General features: G+C 45.4%; 2 protein-coding genes across 2 annotated transcripts; both read left to right on the top strand.

The window, feature by feature from the left end:
• Positions 1–1,063: 1,063 nt before the first annotated feature.
• On the top strand, positions 1,064–4,257 carry LOC123403665 (protein trichome birefringence-like 12). The gene is made up of 4 exons (XM_045097587.1): positions 1,064–1,715; positions 2,871–3,008; positions 3,343–3,592; positions 3,677–4,257. Exons 1-4 carry the CDS (start codon positions 1,192–1,194, stop codon positions 3,962–3,964), a joined length of 1,200 nt encoding a protein of 399 aa, XP_044953522.1. The 5' UTR covers positions 1,064–1,191; the 3' UTR covers positions 3,965–4,257.
• Positions 4,258–19,659: 15,402 nt separating this feature from the next.
• On the top strand, positions 19,660–23,664 carry LOC123404925 (autophagy protein 5). The gene is made up of 8 exons (XM_045098834.1): positions 19,660–19,782; positions 20,720–20,844; positions 20,967–21,033; positions 21,566–21,655; positions 21,735–21,822; positions 21,963–22,100; positions 22,409–22,540; positions 23,114–23,664. The coding sequence occupies exons 1-8, from the start codon at positions 19,660–19,662 to the stop codon at positions 23,443–23,445; spliced, it is 1,095 nt and encodes a 364-aa protein (XP_044954769.1). The 3' UTR covers positions 23,446–23,664.
• Positions 23,665–26,576: the final 2,912 nt, after the last annotated feature.

Here is a 26,576-nt window from a genome sequence, read left to right as displayed (position 1 = left end):
AAAACTTGTCATGAATATCACATCCATCCTAACATGAGGGGTCTGTACATCAACAACCCTAATTGGATATTGAATCACCTAAAAAGAATAATAGTTTGCACGTCGGCTACGTTGAAATCCAGTAAGAATAAGCACAATATTCCTGGTTATTTTACACAACACTAGTAATCATGCATGTGCAACATACGCCTGACTTGATAGTATCTTGAGGAGTTTGCCTCGACGTCTTCCGCTAACCGATTCTCTCATGTCGACGCACGGATGTTGTCTAATATTGATTGTTCGAAAATTTTATGGCAGTGGTCATTTTTTGCATCAGTTTCATCCTCATTTCTTCACTTAAAGAATATGATGCGGCCTCGGGCTCAGCTTCTCATCACGTCAAGGTCCTATCTCAAGAATAGGGCCGCCATCCAAGGAGAAGTTATTGTCTATTTGCCGTGGTCGAGCTTTAGGTGCTCTCACCGAAGAGGGGAGGGGGGGGGAGAGGTGGCTATAATACAATCTACATCATCATAGGTGCGGGAACATACTTCATCACACCCATCTCTATTCACAAATGGTCATGCTTGATACATTTGAAGGGATGAAAAACAATTAATGCCTTCTTTGATTTGTAGGAATTATATAGCAAGGGCTCGTCCGCGTCCGTCGTTATGGACCATCACATTGCATGTGCGTCGACCACAGCGAAACACCCTCAAACCGAGCGCCGGCAACCGCCTTGCCGGAGGGCAAGCACTGGAGGTCAGAGACAAGGTATGGGGCGACGGATAGAGACCCAATTTTAATCTAGATTTCAGTTTGAGGGTGTTTTGTAAAAAAAAATAGAATTGTACTATAAAAACTCGTCTAAAAACGTTTTGGGAGAGGTGTATGGATGTGCTAGACTGGGGGATTAGATGATTTGCCACACTTTATTAGGGGTTTGATGATTTGACCCAGGATTGTGTGAATGGCAAGTGGACCCGACCCCATCCGTCAATCTCACCGGAGGGGCAAATATTCAAAGTGAAAAGTAAAATGTGGGTTAAGATCTAATTTTTCCTGCTAGACTAGGAGTACATCTGAACAATTTTTGAGAAAGGGAAAGCTCTGCCGAGCGGGGAAAAAAAGAACAGAAATTTATTTTCTTCCCTCGTCTCATCCGCCTCGCCGCCGGGGGATCGCCGGCCGGACCCCCGTCCCGCAATGGCGCGCCACCGCCTGCCTCGGCTGCTCCTCCTCCCCGTCACCCTAACCATCCTCATCCTCCTCTTCCTCTCCTCCTCCACTCCCCCGCCCCCTCCACAGCCCCCCATCCCCTGCGGCGCCGCCCCCTCCGACGCCACCGCCGGCCGCTGGGTCCCGACCCCGTCCCCCCCGCCGCCTCCCCTCTACACCCAGTCCTGCCCCTTCCACCGCAACGCCTGGAACTGCCTCCGCAACGGCCGGCCCCCCGTCGCCGCGCTCTCCTGGGCCCCCTCCCGCTGCGGCGGCGCCGTCGTCCCAAGGCTCGACCCCGCCGCGTTCCTCGCGGCGGCCAGGGGCCGCCGGATCGGGCTCGTGGGGGACTCGCTGTCGGAGAACCTGGTCGTCGCGCTGCTCTGCGCGCTCCGGTCCGGCGACGGCGGCGCGCGCAAGTGGAAGCGCCGCGGCGCGTGGCGGGGCGGCTACTTCCCCCGCGAGGACGTCGTCGTCGCGTACCACCGCGCCGTGCTGCTCGCCAAGTACACGTGAGTCCTGCTGCCATGTCTGCTTGTCGCCGCCCCTTCTTCTCAGTGATTCTTGTAGATTGCATCACGAGATCAATGCTTTATGTGAGATGAATCTTTGATTAGGATGAACTGTAGATCTATCTTGCTTAGCATAGCTGCATTTAGGATCCGGACAGCTAGAATGAATCTTTGTGTTTCTTTTAGTAGGGTGGATGAACTGTAGGTACATACACCTAGATAGATGTGTCCATGGCTGCTTATAAGAATTCAATTTGTTTGGTGTGTTTGTGATACGTGGTAGGAAGTTTGGTAATCAGGGACAGCTACTGTGACAGAGGATGTTGCAAACATGAGTGTGCAAACACTCCCTGTCACAAACATGAGTGTGCAAATACTAGTAGTTTTGAAATACTTAGGAAGATGATTTGGGTGATGCATTTCTTTTACCGTCTAGAGATCTGGATGTGCCTTTAGTTATTTGGTTTCAAAGATCTGTGGTTGGCTTCATGAATCATGATCATTGGCGTGTGAGGGACTCAAACTTAATTGTGGCGGTAGTTTTGTTCTCTTAGAGAAATCAGAAATTATTCCATAGCAAATGGCGCCTTGGTGCTGCATGCTTAATCGCTGCAGTGGTTGGCTGCTGGGTACGGTTCTGTAGTTTTGTCTGCTGGACAGTGAATTCCTGTGCTATTGCTTCTGTGTTTATTGTAGGTTGCAACACATGCTCTATACTCGCAGATCCACACAAGAAGAGCATTTTCCAGATGCAGAAGTATATTAATGCATACGAATACATTTTTGTCGATTTTATGAAATTGAGATCTAGCTATCGAAACATCCTATGATTCTGATTGTCTGCCACATCGTTAATTTTGATGGTTTCTGAGTATATGTTAGCATTTTATCCTACTGTTACTGCATGTTCTGTTTCCTATTTCCATATGCTAGTAATGCACAGATAGTTTCATTACTTTTGTGATGTATGAGCTTCAGTAATGTCAATGTTTGTATCAATAAATTAAAAGTTCATATTTGTTAAACTTAAACTGATAGCATTTGACATCTCAACTGCAAAACTGCATGCATTTGTGCTTTTGTACAATGAACAAGACTATTTGTTTCATATGATAAAATCTTAAAACTCACATGGTGATAACTAATGATACAAAGGTGGCAGCCTGTAGAGAATTCCAAGCCTCAGAGTGATGGAATAAAGGGAACTTACAGAGTTGATGTTGACATTCCTGCTGATGATTGGGCAAATATCACCAAGTTCTACGACGTGCTCATTTTCAACACTGGACACTGGTAAGTATTTACTTGATGTTTTGTTACTTTGTGCACACGCTAACATAGGGTGAAACTTTAATTTCGTTCAAGGGATACTGGGTTTCTTCATGAGTATTTAGTAAGTGTTAGCACTGCATATTTCTCTGTATTGGAACCACTTGGAAATTGAGCTGTTTGTGTCTAGAAAAAGCCTTTTCTCTTTCAGTGTTGAAATGTTATTTGTTTTTTATTTATTTCCTCGGTATACTTAGCATTGTGAAATAAGAATGCTGAGTTAACTACAGTTCTTCTATTCTGTGGCAACCATATTTGTAGTTTGGTTATGAGCCATGACTGCGTTTCTCATTGTCAGGTGGGGTCCCGATAAATTCCCAAAAGAGACGCCCCTTGTTTTCTACCGAGGAGGAAAACCAATCGAGCCTCCACTCGGCATCTTTGATGGACTGAAGGTAGTCCTCAGAAGTATGGGCTCGTACATCGAAAGGGAGGTCCCAAGTAAGACACTGAAGCTGTGGCGCACACAATCACCCAGGCACTTTGATGGAGGCGAATGGGATCACAATGGCAGTTGCGTATCTGATAGGCTCCTAGAAGAAAACGAGGTACCATTTGAGGGCCAGTTTTTTTTCATGATCTGACATTTTCCTCAAAAAATTTAGTCATGACCCCCCTGAAATCATGTGCAGCTGGATTCTTGGTTCGATCCCAGGTTTGGGGGAGTAAACAAGGAAGCGAGACTAGTGAACTCAGCGATCTGGGAAGCGCTAGTCGGCACGGATATCCAGCTGCTCAACCTGACCTACATGAGCGAGTTCCGTGCCGACGCCCATCCAGCCATCTGGCTCGGGAAGAAGGACGCGGTGGCCGTCTGGGGGCAGGACTGCATGCACTGGTGCCTGCCAGGCGTACCGGACACGTGGGTCGACATCTTGGCCGTGCGGATCTTGCACTACTTCAAGCAGGGCAAAGGCTGACGCCGTGTGCGCTGAAGTTTAGGCCTATAAATTGTCTGCTGGAAGGAAGATGATGCTGAGCTTGGTGCTTTGCACGATACGAAACCCAAATTTTCATCTGATGAAGGCGAGATGAGATCCTTCACTAGAGCGCGGGTCGACTGTTCAGAATCTTGTTTTGAGAAAAAATGCCGGTGTAGTTGGCCTGTCATACTGATTTTGGGATTGCGCTTCGGAACAAAATTGCAGCCCTTACAATTTCAGATGTAAAACTTGACTGGAACTAACTGTAAATGCAGCATATTTTTGGAGTATTTCGAAATGCGTTGCAGCGCTGTGCTAAGTCTCCTGTGAAGTTGATCAGCTGTGCTTGAAATTTTATTGATGCTAGTTTCAGACCAAGAGTTATCTATTTTGGGTACTTAGAATGTGTGTGAAATGATCGTCATCATCGGCTGGTATTTATGGTGGGTTAGACGCAAGTTAGTTCATGAGGAGAAAGTTCTAGAGGTTCTCATGGCTAATTATGTCATGACCGACAGGGGTTTTTGTCGGTTGCCGGGAGAGGCGAGGCATGGCGCGGCTCAAAGGCTCGTGGCGCCATGGAGGAGCTGCTTCAAGGTGCAGGTGTGGCTGATCTGGTCTTCGGCGGCCGCGATGGTGAGGGCATGTTGCTTGGTTGGCTGCCGGCGGCATCCATATCCATTACTTGTCGGCATGGTCCGTTGTGTCCGGTGGCTCTGATCTTGGTGACTGTTCATGGATCTGGCAACCTGTTCTTGGGTTTGGTCATCGGCGGTCTTCGTGAGGTGCGGTTGGCTGCGTTGGCGGCCTCTTTGTCAATGGGCTGGTGCAATGGTGGTTGTTGGTGGGCTTGCCGACGTCGGTGCAGGATGATGTGTGGTCAATGTGGTGTGGGAGCTTGGATGAAGACCTTGTCTCGGCCTTGTGTCGTAACCAGCATTGGTGGCGGTTGTTGCCATTGTTGACCTTCCTGAAGGTATCGCTGCTTTGCTGTCGTACCCTCCCGTATGGATTGGGCCATCTCGGCCTCTCCAGGGGAACCCTTGATCTTATGATCGAAAGATGGCGACACCTTGATGTCGTTTTTTCTCTTGGGGGCTTCGTCTCGGAGCTCGGCATTGACAAGTAGGGCCGGTGGTTAACTGCGGTTGTGATGTCCAAGTTTCAGTGGCAAGATGATGATGAGGAGCAATGTCACTGATGTGGCAATGGTTGAGATAGCCGGATCTTCTTCGGAGTGTACGCGAGATTGCCTTGGTTTTTTTGCTACTGTGAAATCGAAGCTACAACGGCGGGCCATGTGGTTACGATGATCGGTTGCAGGTGGTCCATTCGGCGATCTTCCGTGGCGTCGATCCTGTCTGGTTTTGTTCTTCGTAGTTCTCCGTTAAAGTCGGAGATGTGATGTTTGGTCGCAGGTTCCTGAGTTTGGCGCGGTTCTTCATTCATGTCCACTCAGCTTCTACAATGTCGTTTGAGTCGACGATCGCATATGGCAAAGTCGGAAGTCGTTTGCTCAAGGTAAAGGGATGTCGATGACGCCTCTATAGGAGAAGCGATGACGATGACACGTGTGTGTTGTATCCATGAGACCCTCTTTAAAATGATGTGTGTGAGTGAGGAGGAGGAGGGGGGGTATCTTACATGTGCCGCTTAACGGTTATGATGGGTTTCGCTCGATTCTTTATAATTTACAGGGCAATATGGTTTTCTCTCGATTTTTCTTAATTATCTAAGCATTTTACTTTTCCTTTTTAATGAATGCAGAATAACTGTCATTTTAAAAAGAAACTACAGCTCGGGCTTGTATGCTACCGACATTGACGAGGCTATGAGGTTGGTACAGTTTTACTCCATATATACAGAATCGATATACTCACCCCGTTTCAAAATATAAGAGTTTTTACAGATTTCACTAGAAAACTATGTACGAAGCAAAACGAGTGAATATATACTTTAAAATATGTTTATGTACATCTGTATGTAGTTTATAGTGCAATCTATAAAAGGTCTTGTATTTATGGAGGGAGTAGTTGGCTATGATATGTTTGGAATTGATGGGGAAGAGTCCTGTTTTGGATGAATTACGTTCGGAATCGGACGGTGGAGATCGAATCAAATCCGCCGCGACGACATGAAGAAGAAAGAAAGAAGGAGGCCACTACCGAGCGGCGCCGCACACACGCCTTCCCGTGCGGCGGCCAGGTTGCCAGCCTGGCATCCAAACAGACCGCACGGGCAGGTGCCCGCAGCCCCACTCTTTCCCTCTTTTTCTGTCTGAAGCCCCCACCAGCACCATAAATATCTACCGCTCCCACCACCAATCCCAACCCCATCTCATATCCCCTACCCCCCACACCCCATCGTGATCTCTTCCCCCCTGTCTTCTTCCTCCCTCCACAAAAGCCCACTGGCATGAACATACCAGCAAGAAACAAATACCAACAGAAAAGCATCAAGAAAAGAGACAATTTCTGGAGTTGTCCAAGTGATCCAAGGCAGTAAAAAATACAGGTATGCAACTGCTCCATCTAAATTCTGGAGTTTCCCACAAATATGAATCTGCTTACAGAAAAGGACTAAAAAAACAGCACCCTCAGATCTGTTGTTTTCCCTCATATCTCTTGTTTTCTCCAACTCAAAAAGGCAACCCCTCTCTCTTTTTCTTGGCCACCTCTCTTGTTTTCAGATATCCACCTCTCTTTCTCCCTCTGGATCTTCAGCTTCTGATCTCAAATCCCCTATTACAGAAACAAAAAAGTCAGAAAAAACACACTGATAAAAATGTCTCCATGTGACACAAAACATGCAGGGAGAGCAAGATCTTCACAAAAAAGAAAACAAACAAGGGGGCATCACTCATATATAGATGGATTCTCACTTTGTGGCTGCTCATGACACAGGTTTGTCCCCTCCCTCCCTGTAGTTTCCAAATTAGTTGTGTTTTTGTAGTGTTTTTGCTGCTATAATTCCTACATAATTCCTACCATAATTCCTACCATAAATAGTAGCCTGGCCAATATACACACATGGCCTAGCTCTAGCTACATGGATGACTTGACCTCTTGTCCTGTATAAAACTGCTTACTTGCCTGATGCAAATGCATGCTGTTATTACTTGGTTGTCCAATTGTAATTAGTTGTTGGGTTACGCGCTAGTTGCCATATTAAGTGTGCCTACTCATCAGATTAACTGTGCTTACTCACCAGGTTTCTAAGTACTTAGTTATCATTTTAGGCAGCGTAGTTTCCAGATTTAGTATTGCTTAATTGTCAGGTTTGCTAAAGGTAGTTGTCAGGTTACCTGATTGCCAAAAATTCACACATAGCCTAGCCCAAAAAAAATTCACACCATGGCCTAGCTCTAGCTACATGTATAAGTTGACCTCTTGTCCCTTTATAAATTGTCTACTTGCCAAATTACAAGTAGCTACTCATCATATTACAGGGGAAAAACTTTTTGTTACCACATTACAACTCCATACTTGCCTGGGTTACGCGCTAGTTGTCATATTAACCGTGCCTGCTCACCAAGATTAACCGTGCTTACTTGCCATGTTCTAAGTACTTGGTTACCGTTTTAAAAAAAGCTTAGTTTTCAGATTAAGTATTACTTAGTTGTCAGGTTACTAAAGCTAGTTGTCAGGTTACTGATTACCAGTTTTCGAGAAAAAATATATGCACAAAACTGTGATTTCCTAAAAAAATGTAACTAAAATTGGTTTTGTATGTTATGCAGATCGTGAGACTGTCGATACATCACGCACTGTGTTGCCGGCAAACACCGACCAAACGCTGGATGCATCGTCTAATCACACCCCAAACGATGACAATGCAAATGAGGATGAAGGAATGCCGGAGGTGATGTCCACGCCACAGCAACCCACAGCCATGATGAGATTTGACACTCTTGAGGATGCTGAGAAACACTACAAAATGTATGAGAGGCAGAAAGGTTTTGGAGTAAGGTATTGTTTCCGAAAAGGTCAGAGGCTAGTGGTGAACTGATAAGAGCATCACTTGTCTGCCATAGAGCTGGGTTGAAGATCAAGAGGAAAGTAGACACCCAAAACCTGCAACCTATTGCCCCTGAGAGGAGGAGGAATACAACTGAAAGAACAAACTGCCTAGCCCGTATGTTTGTGAAGCGGAGAGATAATGCCTGGGTTGTAACAGAAATAAATGACAACCATAACCACCCCCTCATAAAGAAATGGTCGCTGACAGGATACCTACGATCACATAGACATATCCCTGAAGAAGAACAACAGTTTGTGAAGTTGCTTCATTCGTGCAATCTAGAACCTTCTAGACAGATGCAGTTGTTGACAGAGTTGCATGGCCAACGTGAAGCCATTGGTTACACTGACAAAGACTTGGAAAATTTGCTGGCAAAGTTCCGGGCTGAACACAAATACACTGATATACAGGACACCATTGAGTACTTCAAAAGCAGTCAACAGCTTGATAAAGACTTCTTTTACAAGTACAAGCTTGATGATGAAGATAAGGTCCAATGCATTTACTGGATTGATGGTTCAACGAGAAGGGCTTACAAGTTTTTCAGTGATTGTGTCTCTTTTGACACAACATACTTGACCAATATATACAAGATGCCTTGTGCCCCGTTTATTTGTATAAACAACCATGCACAGTCAATTCAATTTGGGTGTTGTTTTGTTAGGAACGAGCTATCGACAAGCTTCGTTTGGCTATTTGAGACATTCCTAGAGGCAATGGGTGGTTTGGCTCCAACCAATATCATAACTGATCAAGATTTTGCCATGAGGTCTGCTATTCAGGATGTTTTTCCCAATACAACGCACCGAAACTGTCGTTGGCACATAATGCAAAATGCAACTAAGAAGCTTGGTGCGTTCCTAGCGAAAAAACCAGAGTTGCAAGCTGAGTTCAATGATTGTGTCAACGACAGCTACGCTCCTGAGGAGTTTGAAGCAAGGTGGATTGCAATGGTTCGACAACATGGGGTTGCAGAACACCCAGACTTTGTTTATTTGTATGAGAAACGAAGGTGTTGGGTGCCTGCCTACTTTATGCACAAGTTCTACCCCTTTCTCCAAACCACACAAAGGAGTGAAGGCTTCAATGCTGTGCTCAAAAAGTATGTCAACCCACAAAACTCAATAATGGACTTTATTCGCCAATATGCTGCCATACAAGAGAAGATAATGTGTGCTGAGAGCAAGCAGGATGCAGACACAACAATCACAACAGCTAGGAAGTGGAGTTACAACCCAATTGAGCTCCAAATGTCAAGTATCTATACACGCAATATATTTCTTAGGTTCCAGGGGGAGATGCAATCGCTGTTGTCTTACAGCTGTAAGCAAATGGGTGCCCAAGAATACATGGTTGACTGCATTGCTAAGTTTGTCCCGGGATATGGCAACAAGTCCTTTAAGGTTCATGCAAATGTTGAAGAAGGGTTTTATATGTGTGAATGCTGCAAGTATGAGCGTGATGGGATCGTCTGTTGCCATATACTAAGGGTAAAAACACATCCTGCTTGCTGCGTTTTGTTTTCCATAATTGTCATGTTCCCCCACTTGTTTTCCTACTTGTCAGATTTTGTAGGCTGTTTTGTGGGATTTGCTAGATTCTCCAAAAATGACTTATGTATTTACTACCTTGTACATTTTTGCAGATCATGGTCCAGCTTGGTGTTACCACGTTGCCAGCAGCATACATACTCAAAAGATGGACATGGCTTGCGGATGAAATGCTCGTTGATATGTCATCACAAGTCCCTGGCAAGGTGCATGAGATGCCTGAGGAATCGGTGATTCTGATGAAAACAACCCTCATGAAGAATGAGTTTGCCTCGCTTGCTAAAGTTGGGTGCCGAACAGCTGATGGTCGGAAGATAATAGGTACACACTTGAAGGAGATGAAGAGGGAACTTGCTGCGCTTGCGAAAGAACAGAAAAAAAGAGGATCAAGGGCTGATTTTGCTGCAGTTTCTTCAGCAACTGCTGCGAGTGCACCATCTATGTCAAAGTATGCTGCTCAACCTGCTCATTCTGCCCCAATTCATGGCTTCAACAACCAAGGCCGTTCTTCCTGTGGAGTGCCTTTCGAGCCAAGCATTATGGGGCACGGTGCTACAGCTGCGAGTACACACACTATGTCAAACACTGCTACTCCATCAGTCTATACTTCCCCAGCTGCTGCTTCCTCCAACAACCAAGGCCGTTCTTCTAATGCAGCTGCGTTCGACCCCCAAATTGAGGGCCAAAGTGCTTTGCTGGCTGCTATGAGTGCACCAGTTATGCCAAATCCTGCTGCTCCGGGTGTATACTCTGCCCAACTTGGTGCCTCCACAAGACAAGGGCATTCAACCTATGTAGCTCCTGCCGAGCCAAACATCCTAGGCTACGGTGCTACAGCAACACCTGCAACTACGCAACCTGTGTCGAGATCTGCTGCTCTAGGTGCATATTCTGCCCGAAGTGCTTTGCCGGCTGCAGCATGTGCACCAGCTACGCAACCTATGTCAAGATCTGCTACTCCAGGAGTCTATACTGCCCAAGCTGCTCCTCACTCCAACAACAAAGGCCATTCTTCTCGTGCAGCTGCGTTCAAAACCCAAAATCAATGCCAAAATGCATCTTTGAGTGTTATGAGTGAGAGTGCATCCGCTTGGCCAATGGCTCCTGCTACAACTGTTATTTCTACCCCAGTTGGTGGCTCGAACAACCAGCACCATTCTTCGCATGTAGTTGCTCCTGAGCCTATCATTCGTGACCCAGAGAAGTCAAACACAAAAGGCCGCAAGAGGAAGAAGTCGTTCTAGCACCCATTGAACATTGGGAAGAGAGAGAAGAGGACTTGTCGGCTGTGTGGATCAGTCACGCATGATGCGAGGACATGCTTAACGAGGGAAAACCCCGCCCCCCTCCAAACTGAAGAAGACGTGTTTTTCTTGATGCATTGTGTAATTTTCATTCTATTTATATAAATAAATATTCTGGATGTTGTTTATATATGTAATTCTGAATGCAATATGTTCTACGAGGGGATCGAACCTATTCTGGATGGTTGTAGCATGGCGTACACGAGCCATGTAATCTGATAAATATTTTTCAGCTGGCAAGCAAGTACTACTTGGTAGCTGAGTGTAAGCACTCGTGCATCACATGACAATGCTTTACGAGACAAAACACGATAATTAGGTTACAATTAAAAAGACAAACACATTAAATTTCCGTGACAAGTATTTGTAAAGCACCGACAAAAGATTTATGCGATAACATCAAAAAAATATGCAATTAAATTAGTTTTTTCAGGAAAGTAAGTGCATAATAATATGGCAAAAGTGAATGGAACAATGTGGCAAGTGTTGTCTACTCTGGTGCATGACAGTTTTAACAAAAAACAGATGATTACTAGTCAACTCATGCAAAGGAATTTAGATGAGTTACTTACCTCCAAAATAAAAAAGGTACTAGTTCATACATTGTGTTTTACTTACCTCCCGGACAGTTGCTGTCAAGCTGTTGTTTCCACTTTTTGTTTTTGTTGAAAGGAGCGTTGAGCCATTTGTTGGCTGTTATCTTCTTTATTTTTTGGATGTCCTCTTTCCGAATTCGAGGCACATTTACACCATCCCACTTATCAAGATATTCCAGCATGTAGAAGCCACGGTGCACACTCCTATTTGTGCTTGCAGTTAAAAAAACCAGTGTGAGATAGCTTTTTCCAAACTTATGAATGAAAATGATATTTGCAGTTTGTAGTTGCAGAAAACGAAGGGCTCAAAGATTTACGCTCATGATATACCAAGTTCTAAATTGATTAGTTTGTCATGTTGTTAAAATAATAGTTAACTGATTACTATTCTTAGTTGTCAGATTTTACATTAAACATTTTACACTTAACAAACTACTTAGTTGCCAAAAAAGTTTGTCATACTGCGATTGTTCAGTTACCAGATTTAACCAAAACCTTACTTTTCAAATTATAAAAAATAAAAAAGATAAAAAAACATTTTACTCACCTTACAGCCTGTTTTGGGGCGTCAATGATCTCGAGTTCGTAGCTTTCAATCTGAACTCTCGACTTATCGTAGTATAACTTCCATGCTTCCTTGATTCTTCTCATTACAGCGTTTGCGTGGTAGATGAGACCAATGTTTCCTTTGCTGCGAAGTGAATCTAATGCCTCAAACCTTTGAGCAGTATTGTTGATGCATAAAACATACCAGTGATGTCCTGACACTTCTTTCCCTCCCATTTCTTCAATAACAGGGAACATGATCTGTGGGAGCGCATGAAGAAGAACAAAAAAAACATTAAACATATAACATTTGTATTTTATGCAGCTAACTAAAAAGTAAAATTTTGCAAACACATGCATTTTAGTCCCACATCATGTGGAATTTGTTTCAGGTTGATGAAAAAAAATGAGTTACTTACTAAATTCTGGCAGCTAAGAGCAAAGTCCTTCTTCCTTTCGAAAATGTTAGTCACTATCTTCTTACTATGCGCGCCTTGCAACAAGAATTTGGCCACTAAGTGTGAGAGTATCAACTTGCCCTCAACTTTTTTTGTTTCCTGCAGATACTCTATCCCAACTTCAGCACAATTAGTAGACAACTCCCCTGTGATGTAGGTTGAATCAGCGAGATCCCATGTGTACACCTAGTTTTTTTCATACTTGATGATGATCACGCTGCATATTTGTGGTGAAGCAATCATCAAAAAAGCAGCATAAAAAATACTATAAAAAGAGTGAGAAAAGCAAGAAAAATAGAAATGGAGAAGCAAAAAAAAAGAAGCAGACAATTACTTTTTGATTGATGAATTTCCATTCTTTTTGTATTTGCTGCTCAACATTAGCTTCTTATAGATATCTTCTTCTTCGCTGGTGACATTGATATCATCATCGTATGGCGATAGCTTAAAGCGAGACGGCTTCTTCACTCTTTCCTTATGGGGGTTGGTCTTTGGTGTCACACTTTGAACACCAGTCTCGCCTGCCATGTTATTGCTTCTCGCTGCTCCAGCTGTTGTTGCTGCTGCACGCTTTTTCTTAAAGAAATCTTCGAGGTGCCTCTCATAGTCGTCAAGCTCTTCAGCTAGATCAGCATCAATTTCGTCCTGATCTCCAGTGGCTAGAAATGCAGTCAGCTTGTCTGACAATGGATACTCGACCATCTGCAGGTCTGTTTCAACTACTACAAGGAACAAAAAAAAGGCAGGACAAGCATAAATATTAATATGGGAACTAGGTATTTTTGTAGCATGGGAAGTAAGAACTTTTAGGAGGACAGGCATAATATTAATATGGGAACTACGTATTTTTGTAGCATGGGAAGTAAGAACTTTTAGAACTGGAAACTGGAAACTACATATTTCTGGCAACTAAGAACTTTTTAATCTGGAAAAAAACAAGCTATTAATTCTGGCAACTAACAACTTTTAAATCTGGAAAAACAAGCTATCAATTCTGGCAACTGACAACTTTTGTATCTGGAAAAACAAGCTATTAAACCTGGCAACTAAGAACTTTTTAATCTGGAAAAACAAGCTATTAATTCTGGAAAGTAGGGGATGCATTTGTAATCTGGCAACTAAACATTTTGAGCTTATTTTTTGATGAAAAAATAAAAAATGGCGACTCAGCACAAATAAAACTGACAAAAAAGTGAATTATGTATGATCATGTTCCGAATACCTGTTGGTTGGGCCCATGATAATGGCATTATTTCTAAAGGATTGCCTGCATCAAGATGCTCATAATCTATGTTCACTTCATTGCTTGGATTTGATAGAACAGGTGAGAGACCAAGGGAGAACGAAGGAGGTGTAAATGCCCCAGGCCGGTTATCTCTAGCCTTGTTTGATGAAGAACCATGACTCCTCTTGTTTGCGTTCGCTGCTTGCGTCTTTGGAATAGCTCCTGTTGAATCATATTTCTTGCCTTGAAACATCCCTAGCCTTTTTGCAGATTCTGAAAGATCTTTTATAACATTTAATACATGTTCTGGAATGGGAGTTGACTTGCCATCATTAGTCATGTGCCGCAAGATCCTTTTACCAAGTGGCGATATCCTAGTTGAGCTTGAAGAAGATCCGGATCCAACATGCACATTTGTATTGATTGCTGGAGACAGGATAATAGCTGTGGACTTGCTTTCATCGATTTCTGCGGGTTGTGTTGTTTGGCTGATTTCTGGAGAAACTACAATAGCTGTGCTACTGCTACTTCCATCTTTGACTAATGAACGCATTCGGATTCTGGCTAAGTGTGTTGTAGCCACATCAACTCCTACTTTGTTCCCGCTGTGCGTGTTTGTATCAGCAGTTGGCGACAAGATTATGGCAGTGCACTTACTTTCTCCAATTCCAGTGCTTGGTTGCGTTCTTGGGCTCATTTTTGGAGAAATTGTAATAGGTGTGTTGCTGCTGCTTCCATCTTTGCCTGGTGAGCGCATTCGGATCCTTCCTGAGCGTGTTGTAGCCAAAAAACCTGTTGCTTTGTTTGCACTGCTACGTGATGATGATTGTTCCATTGGTGCGTGAGATACATCAGCGCCGGTGACGTTTGAGGATGTTATCCGTGCAAGCCGTGGTGATCTCCTTGTTGCCTGTCGTTTTGGTGAAGGCTGCTTCAATGTTGCAGTGCTTTTTCTGTGAAACAAAAAACATGCAAAAAAAAGAAAAAATAAAAAAGTGTTAGAAGAAACTGATAGTCAAATGCATTTTGAAAAACACCTCTTTTACTTGATGGCAAACTATACGTGGTTTTCGGAAAAATAGTGTTGCTGACCTCTTTATTGAAACATTCACTCCAGCTTGTTGTACATGTTTGCGCTTCTTCTCCCCATCTTCTTTCGTGGATTCAGGACACTTCCTGCCGGATAAAAAAAGGAAAAAAATATATAAGTTGCCTTAAAAAGCAGATTCAAGCAAGCTTTTGTAAACTAACGACTTACAAAGCTTATATAAGACAACTGAGTGTAATTAAAAAATAACTAAAAGAACACGTAGCATTCAGAGTACTCGAAAAAAAGACTTTTATGAGACAACACGACAACTGGATAGAATTCAAACTGACTAATCCAGCAAAAAAACACCGCAAACCACTGTTTTTTTTTACAAAAACAAGTGACAAAGCATTATGAGACAATATGACAACTTGGTACAATTAAGATGACAAGTACAACAAATCATTTGTGGCAAGTGGACTTTATAAAAAAAACATTGACAAGCATCATGAGAAAAAATGACAACTAGTTATTATTAAAATGGAAATTACAAAACAAAAAAGTGTTTGTGACAAAAGTGGATTTTATAAGCAATGAAAAAGCATTATGAGACAACAAAAAAAGCGAACTTATAAAAAGCATGGCAACTGAGTTGTCATTTTTTAATGCCAAGCATTCACAAAAGGCTTATATAACACTACACGACATCTAGGTAGAGTTAAAAATGACAAGCACATTTTTTTTGTGGCAACTAGATTTAAAAGAACCAACAAAAGCTTTGTATGAAACAAACACTGAAAATATGGTAATTTAGTCATTTCCACCAGGCAAGTAAGTGGTTGATAATGTGAAAAGTGTGTTTAACAATGTGGCAAGTTCAGACTTGCCTTTCGCTGTTGCCTACAGTAAACAAAGTGCATGCAGTCTGCCATGCATGCTTCAGCAAAATTAAAATCTATACATGACAAGTAAACACATGAAAAACTACCTCCTTAGCGTCATCTTTATGGGACGTGCATTGATCTTCCTTAAGTCTTTGCAAGTATTTCTCTCCTCGAATTGCTGCCCACATGTTTCTTTCAGCAGTCCGAGCACTTTCACAACGATACGCTTAATCTCTTCATGTGTGCTCCCATCACCCTGTTCTATACCAGCCGGTCTTGTGCTTTTCAGTTCACGCAGCCTGTTAGCAAGCCTTGCTGCGCTGCCTCTAATCTTTTCCTCCAACTCCTGGTTGTTCCCCTCGGATATAAGTGAAACAAGTGTATTTGCAGGGGAATTGTTATCTGGACTGCACATATCGCTGTTAGATGGGAGGTTCAGATGTGAAGTTGATCTTGATGGAGACTTGGTGTCAAACTGTGCAGATGGATCCCCACTTGATGTGTTGTCACAAACTTCTGTCTCGCAAGCACCACCGAAGAAATTTGCTCCCTGAGATGGATCATACGTCGTGTTCTCCATTTCACCTGCCACATCTCTCGCATTTTTTGTCAATGGTGATTCGACATTGCCTCTGGTGATGTCCTCCTCTCTGCATTAGTGTTTTGCGGGAAAAAATGGTAAGTGTGAAAATGACAAGTTGCACACTAATTATCTCCACGAGGAATGCCCAAAATCTTATGAACAGATTCCTCGGTTAGTGGGATGAACCCACGTCTAGGCACAACAAAACCTTTCCTCCCTGAGTGGTACTGCCTAGTGAACCATGTCACAAGGGTGTTGTGCAAGTAACCACACTTGATGTCAAGGAACGCTCCAGTACCCATGTCTCTGATAGCAGCACGTTGATCTTCATTTATGTGCTTGTATAGCTTGCAAATAGCCTGTGGTGATGCCCTATTTCGCTCAGTACCGTCAATGTGGCCGTGAGAAAAACAAAATAAAAAATGGTAACTATGAACTATTGTTTTGGCAAATACTATAGGAAAAAAGTGGCAACTGCTACAAAACAATGTGCTGATGTAAGAAAAATAAAAGGCGAGTAATAAAAATGTAAAACCAGAAACCTTATTGACTGCTCCCCTACCACCTACAGTGTGTTCCGTCCAGTTCCTCTTTCTCCTTGGCATTTTCAGAAATCCCTGTTTCATTTAAAAAAAATGGTAATATTAAGGCAAAACCTATGAAAACTTGAAAACACATAGGTTGTAACTGTGTAATGGAATCGCTAGCTTAGAACTAACATAAGTAAGTATGTATAGAATAATCTGGTGATTAAGCATGATTAGTATGACAATATAAAAAATACTTGTAATCTGACAACTAAGTAACTGTAATGTGATGACTAAACAAGTGACAGAAAAAAATGTGGTGACTAAAACATGTCTAGTATGGCAATTAAACGGCCTAAATACTGGAACTAATTATTATAATTTGGCAACTAAAACACTTTAAACCGACAAAAAAATAACTGATGCGTGCAGTTGGGCTTGAACTATGGGGTGAATAGTGCCTACCACAGTACCCAGTGCCTACTGCTGTGTCTACCATGCTATATTTTTTAACTTTTCTGCTCCTTGTCGTTCCTTTTTGAATGCATGAACTGCTTTTCGGTTTCAACACAGGCTTCTGTTGCAAGCAGGGGAGCACGATCCTCACAAAAAAAGCTCGGTAGCGGCCACCGCTCAGGAAGGCGCCGGTGCGGCGCCTCTCTGTAGTAGCGTCCATTATTTATATCTAGTTGCCGTGTAGAGGATTAGTTTGTCATATTTGCAAAAAAAATTGATCGACAATTTTAACATGCTTACTTGGCAAATTATTTATATTCAGTTGTCACATAAAAAAGGCCATTCTTAAGTAAGTAAGCCGCATGCATGATTTCAGGGAGGCTGGCAGATCATTGCAGTGGGATCGTGCAGGATGCCATTATTCGGAAAAAAGGGGACCTTGCTTGGTGCTTTAACGAGGAGGGATGGTCGAGCAGCACTGAAGCAACAGCCGAAAACACAAAAACAGTTCATGTGCTCGATTTTAACTGAAACTGACCACACAGTCAGTACCGTATCCTATCCACGGATGAGATGATTTGAGAGGGAGGTTACTGGACAGTGTTGGTAGACTTGTCACTCCTCTCCTTTACTTGCTTGCTTGCTTACTACTAGTACCTATCAGGTGAAGTGATTCATCATCGATGTATGTATGCTGACATTAACTGAAGATGTACTAACGTCTTGTGAACAACACCTGTAATTAACTAACTAGCTAACTAACTAACGTCTGCAGACGAAAGCATGTGCCCCGAGCCTGCGCAACCTCGCCGCCGTCGCCATGTCACCCTCCGCCCACGACCATCCCCACCAAAACCCCTCCTCCCCACCTGCTCGAGCTGGCCGCCACCGACAACCTGCAGTCAGTAGCAGATACTTTCGTCTGCAGTCAGTATGACCGTCCCTATGGCCATACTTTCATCTCTGTTCGACCAATCGGTCTCACAGTCAGGCAGTCCAGGAGGACAACCTCTCCCTCGTGATCGCCTCCCCATGGTACGGCCCATCCGCAAAATCAAGCAACAGGAGGGCGCCCCCATCTCGCATTCCACCTGCACACCCCCTGCCATTGTCGCCGCATCTCTACAGAAGCACCACCGTCCTCTCCCTATGTCCTCTCCATCACCCCCTCCGACGCCCCCCCTCTGCCTCCGACGGCGCCACCCCATTCCTCCTCGACCACCAGGGCCGCGACCCCTCCCCGCCCAACGCCGCCCGCCTCCTCCTCAACACCGGCGCATCATCATCCCCCCCTCCTCGCACTCGACCATCACCTCTCCCCACCATCACCACAAAAAAACAGACTCCCACACCACCCCACCAACAAGAAATCCTCCACCAGCCCCCGCATCTGCCTCCGACGGCGCCACCCCGCTCCTCCTCGGCCACCAGGGCCGCGCCCCCTCCACCGCCCCACGCCGCCCGCCTCCTCCTCAGCGCCGGCGCATCATCATCCCCCCCTCCTCGCACTCGACCATCACCCTCCCCACCATCACCACAAAAACAGAGTCCCTCACCAGACCCACCAACAAACACCTCCTCCGTCAGCCCCCAGTCTCTGCCTCCGACGCGCCACCCCGCTCCTCCTCGGCCTCCAGGGCCGCGCCCCCTCCCCGCCCCACGCCGCCCGCCTCCTCCTCAGCGCCGGCGCATCATCATCCCCCCCTCCTCGAACTCGGCCATCACCATCCCCACCACCACCACAAAAACAGAGTCCCCACCAGCCCCGCCATCACATCCACGAGGACCTCCAATAAAAGGGCTGCTCCTCGGCCTCCTCCGACTCGGCCGCCGCCCAGAGGAGGAAATCAACGCCGGCTTCGCCACCGACGACCAACCCCCGACGACGAATCCCTATCAAGAATGAGCAGTAACTACCGGATAGAAAAGCACTCACCTGAGTTCCTCGCCCTCCAGCGTCGGCGACAGTTGCAGATCCACCCTACGCCGCACCGGATCCCCCTATTCCTCGGGCCGAACCCGCAGTTCGTCGCGCGGGGATCGCCGGATCCGCCTCCGCTTTCGCCAGACTAACTCTCGGGAGCAACGGCTTGTGAGTAGAATGGGGCGCGGATAATGAAAAAAAAAACCGAAATTTGAACAGTCCCCCGCCTGGGGGCGTAAAAAAAGGTGGGCGGGTCGGGGCGGTCGGTCGCGCGTTGGCAACTGCAAGATTCTGCACGAATCTTTACGAACCGCCGCCGCACGGTACGCCAGAGGTGCAACGCCTCTCAATAGATTTTCCCAAGAAGAAAGAAAACAAAGCGGGGCCCGACTCCAACTCCTCCCTCTCTTCTCTCTCCAGAAAGAAAAAAAAAAAGGAATCCTCTCCGCGAGCAGAAGCAAAGCATCCGAACTTCCGAGGCGAGGCAGATTGGTTCGCGGGGCGGCGGTCGTGGAGGCATCGCCGGCGGCGAGCTCGGTCGAGCCCACCGCGCGCGGGACCGACCCTTCGTCCTCCGCCGGCGCGAGCAATGGCGACGGCGGCGGCGTGGTCGGAGGAGGCGGCGCGGCTGGTCTGGGGCGGCGCCGTGCCGCTCCAGGTCCACCTCCACGACGCCGACGTCACCGCGCTCCCGCCGCCCCCGCCCTTCCTGGTAAGACGCCGCACCCCCATCCACTGCCGCCCGCCGTCCCAAATCCCAAATCTCGGCGCCGCGCGGTTCCCGCGTTCTTGGATTCCGGGATCATGGTTGCTGATAGGTTATAGTCCAGATTGCTTGCTCCCCTAGGAATTTTAGACCCTTGGCTGGAGATTCCGAGGTCTTCTGGCCTGCCCGTGAGCTCCAAAAGCCTGAATTTTAAGGCAAACCCTCACCAAAGTCTGGCGCTTTTCTCTTGCATATGAGCATGGCTTGTGCTTTTTCATCATAAGCATGGAAATAGTATCAGTCTCAGAGCTTACATGGCCTTTTCTAGTATGCTTCACATCCCCGTTCATGTAAGAAAGCCGAGTTTGAGTTTGCTGCATGCATGCTTTCCATATGTTTGATGTGCTGAAGAAAGAAAAAAAAGATAAAACATCTACAAATTTCATCACTTGCTGCTGTATGATAAAATATTTTCTTGTGTCACTCGTTCACATTGCTATCTAACTTAGGGCATGTGCAATGGTTGATAAGGCAGCCTTATCTTAAATTCTTAATCCCGCCATGTAATTTAGAGATGTCAAAAAAATATGGTGTACAATGGGTTGTCTCATAATCTTATCTCTATTAACTAGATATCCCTAAAAATGTGGTGAGAGATTTGTTACTAAGAGATCATCTCTTATATCTATTTTAGCTTGCAAGTCCAAGCTGATAGCCATGTAGATCATTGCTGCTCGTTTTTGTTGGCATCTTGTGTTACAAAGAGTTTCCACATGATTGCCACTATTTCTGTTCTTATCCGCAGATGCAACACAATAAAACGACACATCTGTGTGCAGCATGTACATTACATTACTGCTATTTCCACTCCTGCCCAAGCGCTTATCTTCTTTTCCACAAGAGTATCTGTTTCATTTATTGACCTTTATTTTTTCTACAACAGACTTTAGGGCCAAGAATTGGGTATTTTCCATTGTTGGTGTCGACTATAAAGGCTCATTTCAGTAGCTCTCTCCCACCAGGTGTTGATACTGTCTGGTTTGAGTATAAAGGGCTGCCACTGAAATGGTAACATATGTTATCTCCTACTAATATTAATGATGGTCTATTTACCTTATTAAATCTCGAGAACCCATGTTATTGCTGCCGCTTTTATTTGCTGACAGCCTTTTTTATGTTCTCAATGTTAGGTATATACCCATTGGTGTTCTTTTTGACCTTCTCTGTGCAGATCCAGAAAGGCCATGGAATCTAACAGTAAGGCTACGAGTCCTCTAGCACTTTTGTTTAGACACGTTTTCTTTTATGATTTGTTTGATTTGCAAGGTGTTTTTCTGGTGTTGAAGTTTCATTTATGCCCTAATGGGACGCTGGATTAGTAGAAACCTTTTGATTAACCATGTGCATTTCCTCTGAACGTTTAAGTTTGCTGGAAATACTGTTAGAGATTTATGCCATAATGTTCTCAGGATCTAGTTAGTTACTTAACTCATCAATTAAGTTCAATAAATTACCAATTAGAATGCATAAATATTTATATGCTTGCCACACTTTTTGTAATCCTTGCTTAATTGCAATCAGCCATCCATCAGTGCACGAATAGTAGAAACCAAGTTTTTAACCATTTACTCTTAGAGGTACATTTTCGATTGTATTTTTTGAAAAATTAGTCTTTCTGAAAACATGAGTCATTTGCATGAATCTGCTATTCCATTTCTATATGTGGTTTCCCCTGTTACTTGCTCCAGTTGTTCGCCGTATGCACACAACTTATGCATAAAACTTGTAGGTTCATTTTAGGGGGTATCCTGCAGATATATTATCACCATGTGAAGGTGAAGATAGTGTGAAGTGGAACTACAACAATTCCCTGAAAGAGGTTCGTTTTGAGAACCAGTGTTACCCGGCAACTCTTTCTCCCAATCTCAAACAATAGTGTAATAATTTCTCTTCTTCAGGCTGCCTTCATCATAACTGGAAACAGTAAGAATGTGATGAATATGTCCCAGGCTGATCAACTTGCTATGTGGGAATCAGTGAGGAAAGGTATGCTCGCCAGAAACAACCTTTCTGTAGTCTGTACGAAGTATACCTAGTTTCTACCATTTGTGGACGATACATTCTCTCAATGCTTGTAACTTTCGTGCTTTGACTACAGCGTGTTATTTTGTTATTACTTATTACAGGTGACTTGGATAGTTATATGAATATCTCTACCAAGCTTAAGCTTGGACCGTTTGAGGAGGACTTCTTAGTACGTACTTCCTCGTTAGAGCCTCGACAAGGTTCTGATGAGCCTGAATCTCCTGGATCTGTCAAACCATGTATGCTCTTCTGTCATTGAACTGTCTACTTTTTTCTACTTTTGTACTAGTTCTGTCATTGAACTGTCATTGAACGTTTCATATCTCTACCAATTTTGTTTTTTGGGCGTTCTTATATATTAGTTAATTGATGCATGCTTTTCACACTCGTAAAACTTCACATACACTTTCAAGTTATACAATAATGGACCTATAAATTTTATTGGAGTCGTATGAAATTATGATACATCTATGATAAAAATGGATCTGTGTCACATTAAGAAATCACCATCTGCTCTGATAGATCTATTCAATTAATATCTGGTTAGGCAGGGTACCTGTTCGGTTATACGTGCGCAGAGTTCAACAAGACCTTGAGTATTTAGAAGATGCGATTCCTGTCAGTGATTGGGAAAGTGTATCCTATATAAATCGGCCATTCGAGATCCGGAAGGAGGGAGGTACGTAGCTCTGCTGCCAATATTTATGTTACATTTTAATGCCAGTATGGATTGAGGAAGGATTTTTATTATTGTAATCACCAAACATGTAGTAGTGCTTTTCAGATTTTTTTTTGAGTGGCTATTAAATACTCCCTCTGTAAACTAATATAAGAGTGTTTAGATTACTAAAGTAGTGTTTTAAATGCTCTTATATTAGTTTACGGAGGGAGTATTTTGTATTACCGTCGTTTGGAGATTATCCCCAAACTGAGAAGCATGCACATGTACATTTCTTCCATTGGAAAATTGGTGCTACTTGTGTTTATCCATTTATTTTGAGAGGATATTTATGTATTTATGCTACTATTTTACTTTCTGCTTTGTGACATCTTTCGAGAAAGCCAGGGCAAAGGGTTTAAGATTTCCTCTTTAACGAGAAACAAGTGTGACTGCAATCAGAGTTCACCCCTGAGACCGTGCAAACTACATGCTTACAACTGCCTTCCACTCGCACCCTCTGTTTCATGGTGGTTCTGGCGTTGCGATAACTTTACTTCGTGACATATAGTTCACTTTGCTCTGTTTCTGCAGGTAGAAGCTACATCGCCTTGGAACATGCCTTGGAGACGTTGCTACCAGAGTTCTTCAGCTCGAAGCCCGCAGCTAGAGCTGCCGATCCTGAACCTGCGGCGACGACACCAGACTCAGAACCCAAAGACTCAGATACCAGTCCAAGCACTCATCATGACGAGAAACCACCTCCAGCGAGCCCGCAAGAGACAGATGTGGCCAAGAAGACCAAACTGAAGCTGGTGAGGGTGCAAGGCATTGAGCTCGACATGGACATACCGTTCCTCTGGGTGGCCAACAACCTGAAGAACCCCGAACGCTTCCTCCATGTCTGTGTATACGTCAGCGCTTGAATGTGACGGTGACACAAGAACAGTAGAGGAATGCTTAGATACCATAGGAGGAGAGTTGCCTTCCAGACCAGGATTGGCTGCTGCTGGTCTTGTTCTTTGGTTGTACATACATACAGACGGTAAAATCCTGATCGTTTAGGCGTGTCGGCGTAAGATCTGCAGTTGCTGATGCGGGTTTGAATGCGATGATGAATGGAATGATTCCCGTTTCACAGTTTATGATGCTGCACTGTTGTGGTATGGATATGGAATTGTTGGGAAGGAAGAGTATTCAGTGCATGGTGATGCTGTGTGATTCATATGGGACACGTTTGGTTGTCTGCATTAGGCCCGTGCGGGATGTATTTGGGCTGTTTGGTTGCCTGGGTCGCATGGGATACTTGATCCGCATGAAACGGGATGTATTTGGGCTGTTTGGTTGCCTGGGTCGCATGGGATACTTGATCCGCATGAAACTTAAGGCAGGCCCTGGCTCGGGGGGAAGGACTGAATCGGCCATTTTTGCGAGCCAGGCTTGCGTGAGCCACACGTGGCGAGGGGAAGCATGAGAGACGACGTGATGGTTCTTAACTCCCCACGCCCCCTCCCGTCACCACCCTCGCGAGTTCATATCCACTCCCTCTCTCATCTCTCACCGCATGTTCAGCTTCTCCAATAACAACGTCGCTCTCATCTCTCACCGCATGTTCAGCTTCTCCAATAACAACGTCGCGAGACCCAGCCTCGTCCATGCCAACCACGATGCTTGCTCCGCTGTGCTTTGCGGCATGCCTGCGTGGAGCAACTCGCCACTCCTCCCCGAGCTAGCTTGGAGCGGCGAGTCGTTGAACCATGCGCTGTCGTGGAGTGGCAACTTGCTGCGTCGAGCTAGACGAGGAAGGTGGATCCACGATTTGCCTGACTCATATCTGACGGGCTCGGTGGGTCACCCAGCCGGCTTTTATATCGGAGAACTGCTCCTCCTGTTCGTCGGATGCCATCGAAAGGCAAAGAAACTGGTGGAAAGAGGAGATGGGGAACGGAGGAGTGGTGCGATGCTTGCCCTTTGTTTCTCCCCGAGCTAGCTTGTAGCGGCGAGTCATTGAACCATGCGCTGTCATGGAGTGGCAACTTGGTGCGCCGAGCTAGGCGAGGAAGGTGGATCCACGATTTGTTTGACTCATATCCGACGGGCTCGATGGCTCACCCAGCCGGCTTTTATATCGGAGAACTGCTCCTCCTGCTCGTCGGATGCAATTGAAAGGCGAAGAAACGGGTGGAAAGAGGAGATGGGGAGCGGAGGAGTGGTGCGATGCTTGCCCTCTGTTTGGCCTCCTTTAAATATCATAGGGCGCGAGGAGCTTGCCTGGTGTTGTGTTTAATGCTGACCGGCTCACGAACGGACGTGTGGCCGGAGTAAGTTTATCTATACACACGTGAGTTTAATGGAAGCGTTTGAATGCAGTGAGGAGGCGTATTTAGTCGGCCGTGCAGCGTGCGGTGTCCTTGGCCGGCGCGCAGGTCCAATGACGAAGCCAGTGGGAGGTCACGTCCGCTTAGGGCCTGCTTCAATGTGGAGCGACCACTCCACAACGACATAAACGCGGACAGCTGGCGCTAGACAAGAATGCACATAAGGGAGGAATGAGGGCTTCGATGTGGCAAGGCGGTCAGAAGCGGGCGTGGGTGTTGTCCGGACACCCTCAAAGCTTTCACGTTTGTTTCCGGTTTGCAAAAAAAGGCACGTCTGGACCGCTTGATGGACCGATGCATGCTCTCATTGAATGACTTTCGTGATCCGGACATGCAGTTCAGACATATGCGGGCGGTTTAAGAGTCGGCGTTTGGAGATGCCCTAATGTGAGCCAATATTTTTCTAATTTAATTTTAAAGATAAAAGCATCACAAGTGCATATATTTACACATTATATGATGGTTTGGTCCATAAACTTGCAAAAGCTCGCTCCATCATCCACGGACTTATGCGACCCATACGCGAAGATATAACATTTTGTATAATTATTATACATGAGGATGTTAGAACATCTCTAGCAGACACCGCATTTCTCCAGCCTGCAAACCCGCGATGGGGGGAGTGAAAAACGGGTTTGCCGGTCCACTTTTGGATGCGGCAGAACAGAGACCGCATTACCGAACTACAAAGCAGAATATCTGTTTTGCAGTTCGGCAATGCAGTGTCTGTTCTGCCGCAGCCAAAAGTGGACTTGCAAACCGTAAAAACAGAATTTCACAAATAAAAAGAAATTTTGACAATTAACATGAAAAGTCTAGAAATTCAACATAGTTCTCACATACAAATAGCAAATAATATAGTTTTAAGCATCCAAACAACCGAATAGATCATTTTTGCATCAAACGAACCACATTAAAGTGGCGAAACCATGATAAAGAACCATCAAGCACCACCACCACCACCACCACCGATGGCAGCCGTCCTCCTTCGCTCCAAGATCCCCTTTCTCATCAAATCATGCCACTCCAAGGTTATCTCATCCATCTCATTGCGGTTCATGGTCATGATCTTTTTCTCCTCGGCAATGAGCTTGGCGAGAGCTTTGGTTTCCTTGGCTTGGGCTCTTTTGCCCTCAATGGCCGCCTTCCGCCTCGCCGGGGCCTTGTTGGCTGGAGGCGCCCGCTTGCGTTTGAACACGACCTTCTTCTTCGCTGCCTCCGCCGCCTCGTTTTCGCCAATATTGTCGGCGTCCCTATACCGAGCGGGAGGGCGAGCTTTAGGGCGACCGACCCCTTTGGTGGCGGCAACGGGTGCGCCTCCCTGCACGATGATGTTGCCGAGGCGCTTGCGAGGAACGGCGTTGGAGGAGGCTTCCGACGCGGCCCGAAGATGGCCGGCGGGGAGATCCACTGCGGCTCCGCCCGCCATTGATTTGGCTACCTCTACTTCCACGGTAACGAGCGCAGGGTCGGGGGTGTCCATGCCCGTGCTGGAGGCCCGCCGGGAGCTCAGCCGGAGCGGGGAGGTGAAGATCGGGGGGGGGGGGGGAGGTGAACTGCCGCGGTGAAATGTCCCTCCCGCCAAATCGATCTAGAATAGAGGTCGCCGCCGGGTCGACCGCGCAAAAACGCGATTTTGACAGTTCCGCGGGGAAAAACTGCCGCGCCCCTCAAATATT

The sequence above is a fragment of the Hordeum vulgare genome, chromosome 6H, assembly GCF_904849725.1.
Source record: "Hordeum vulgare subsp. vulgare chromosome 6H, MorexV3_pseudomolecules_assembly, whole genome shotgun sequence".
NCBI classification, from domain to species: Eukaryota; Viridiplantae; Streptophyta; class Magnoliopsida; order Poales; family Poaceae; genus Hordeum; species Hordeum vulgare.
Note: the sequence above shows the minus strand (reverse complement) of the source record. Positions and strands in the feature narration are given on the sequence as shown.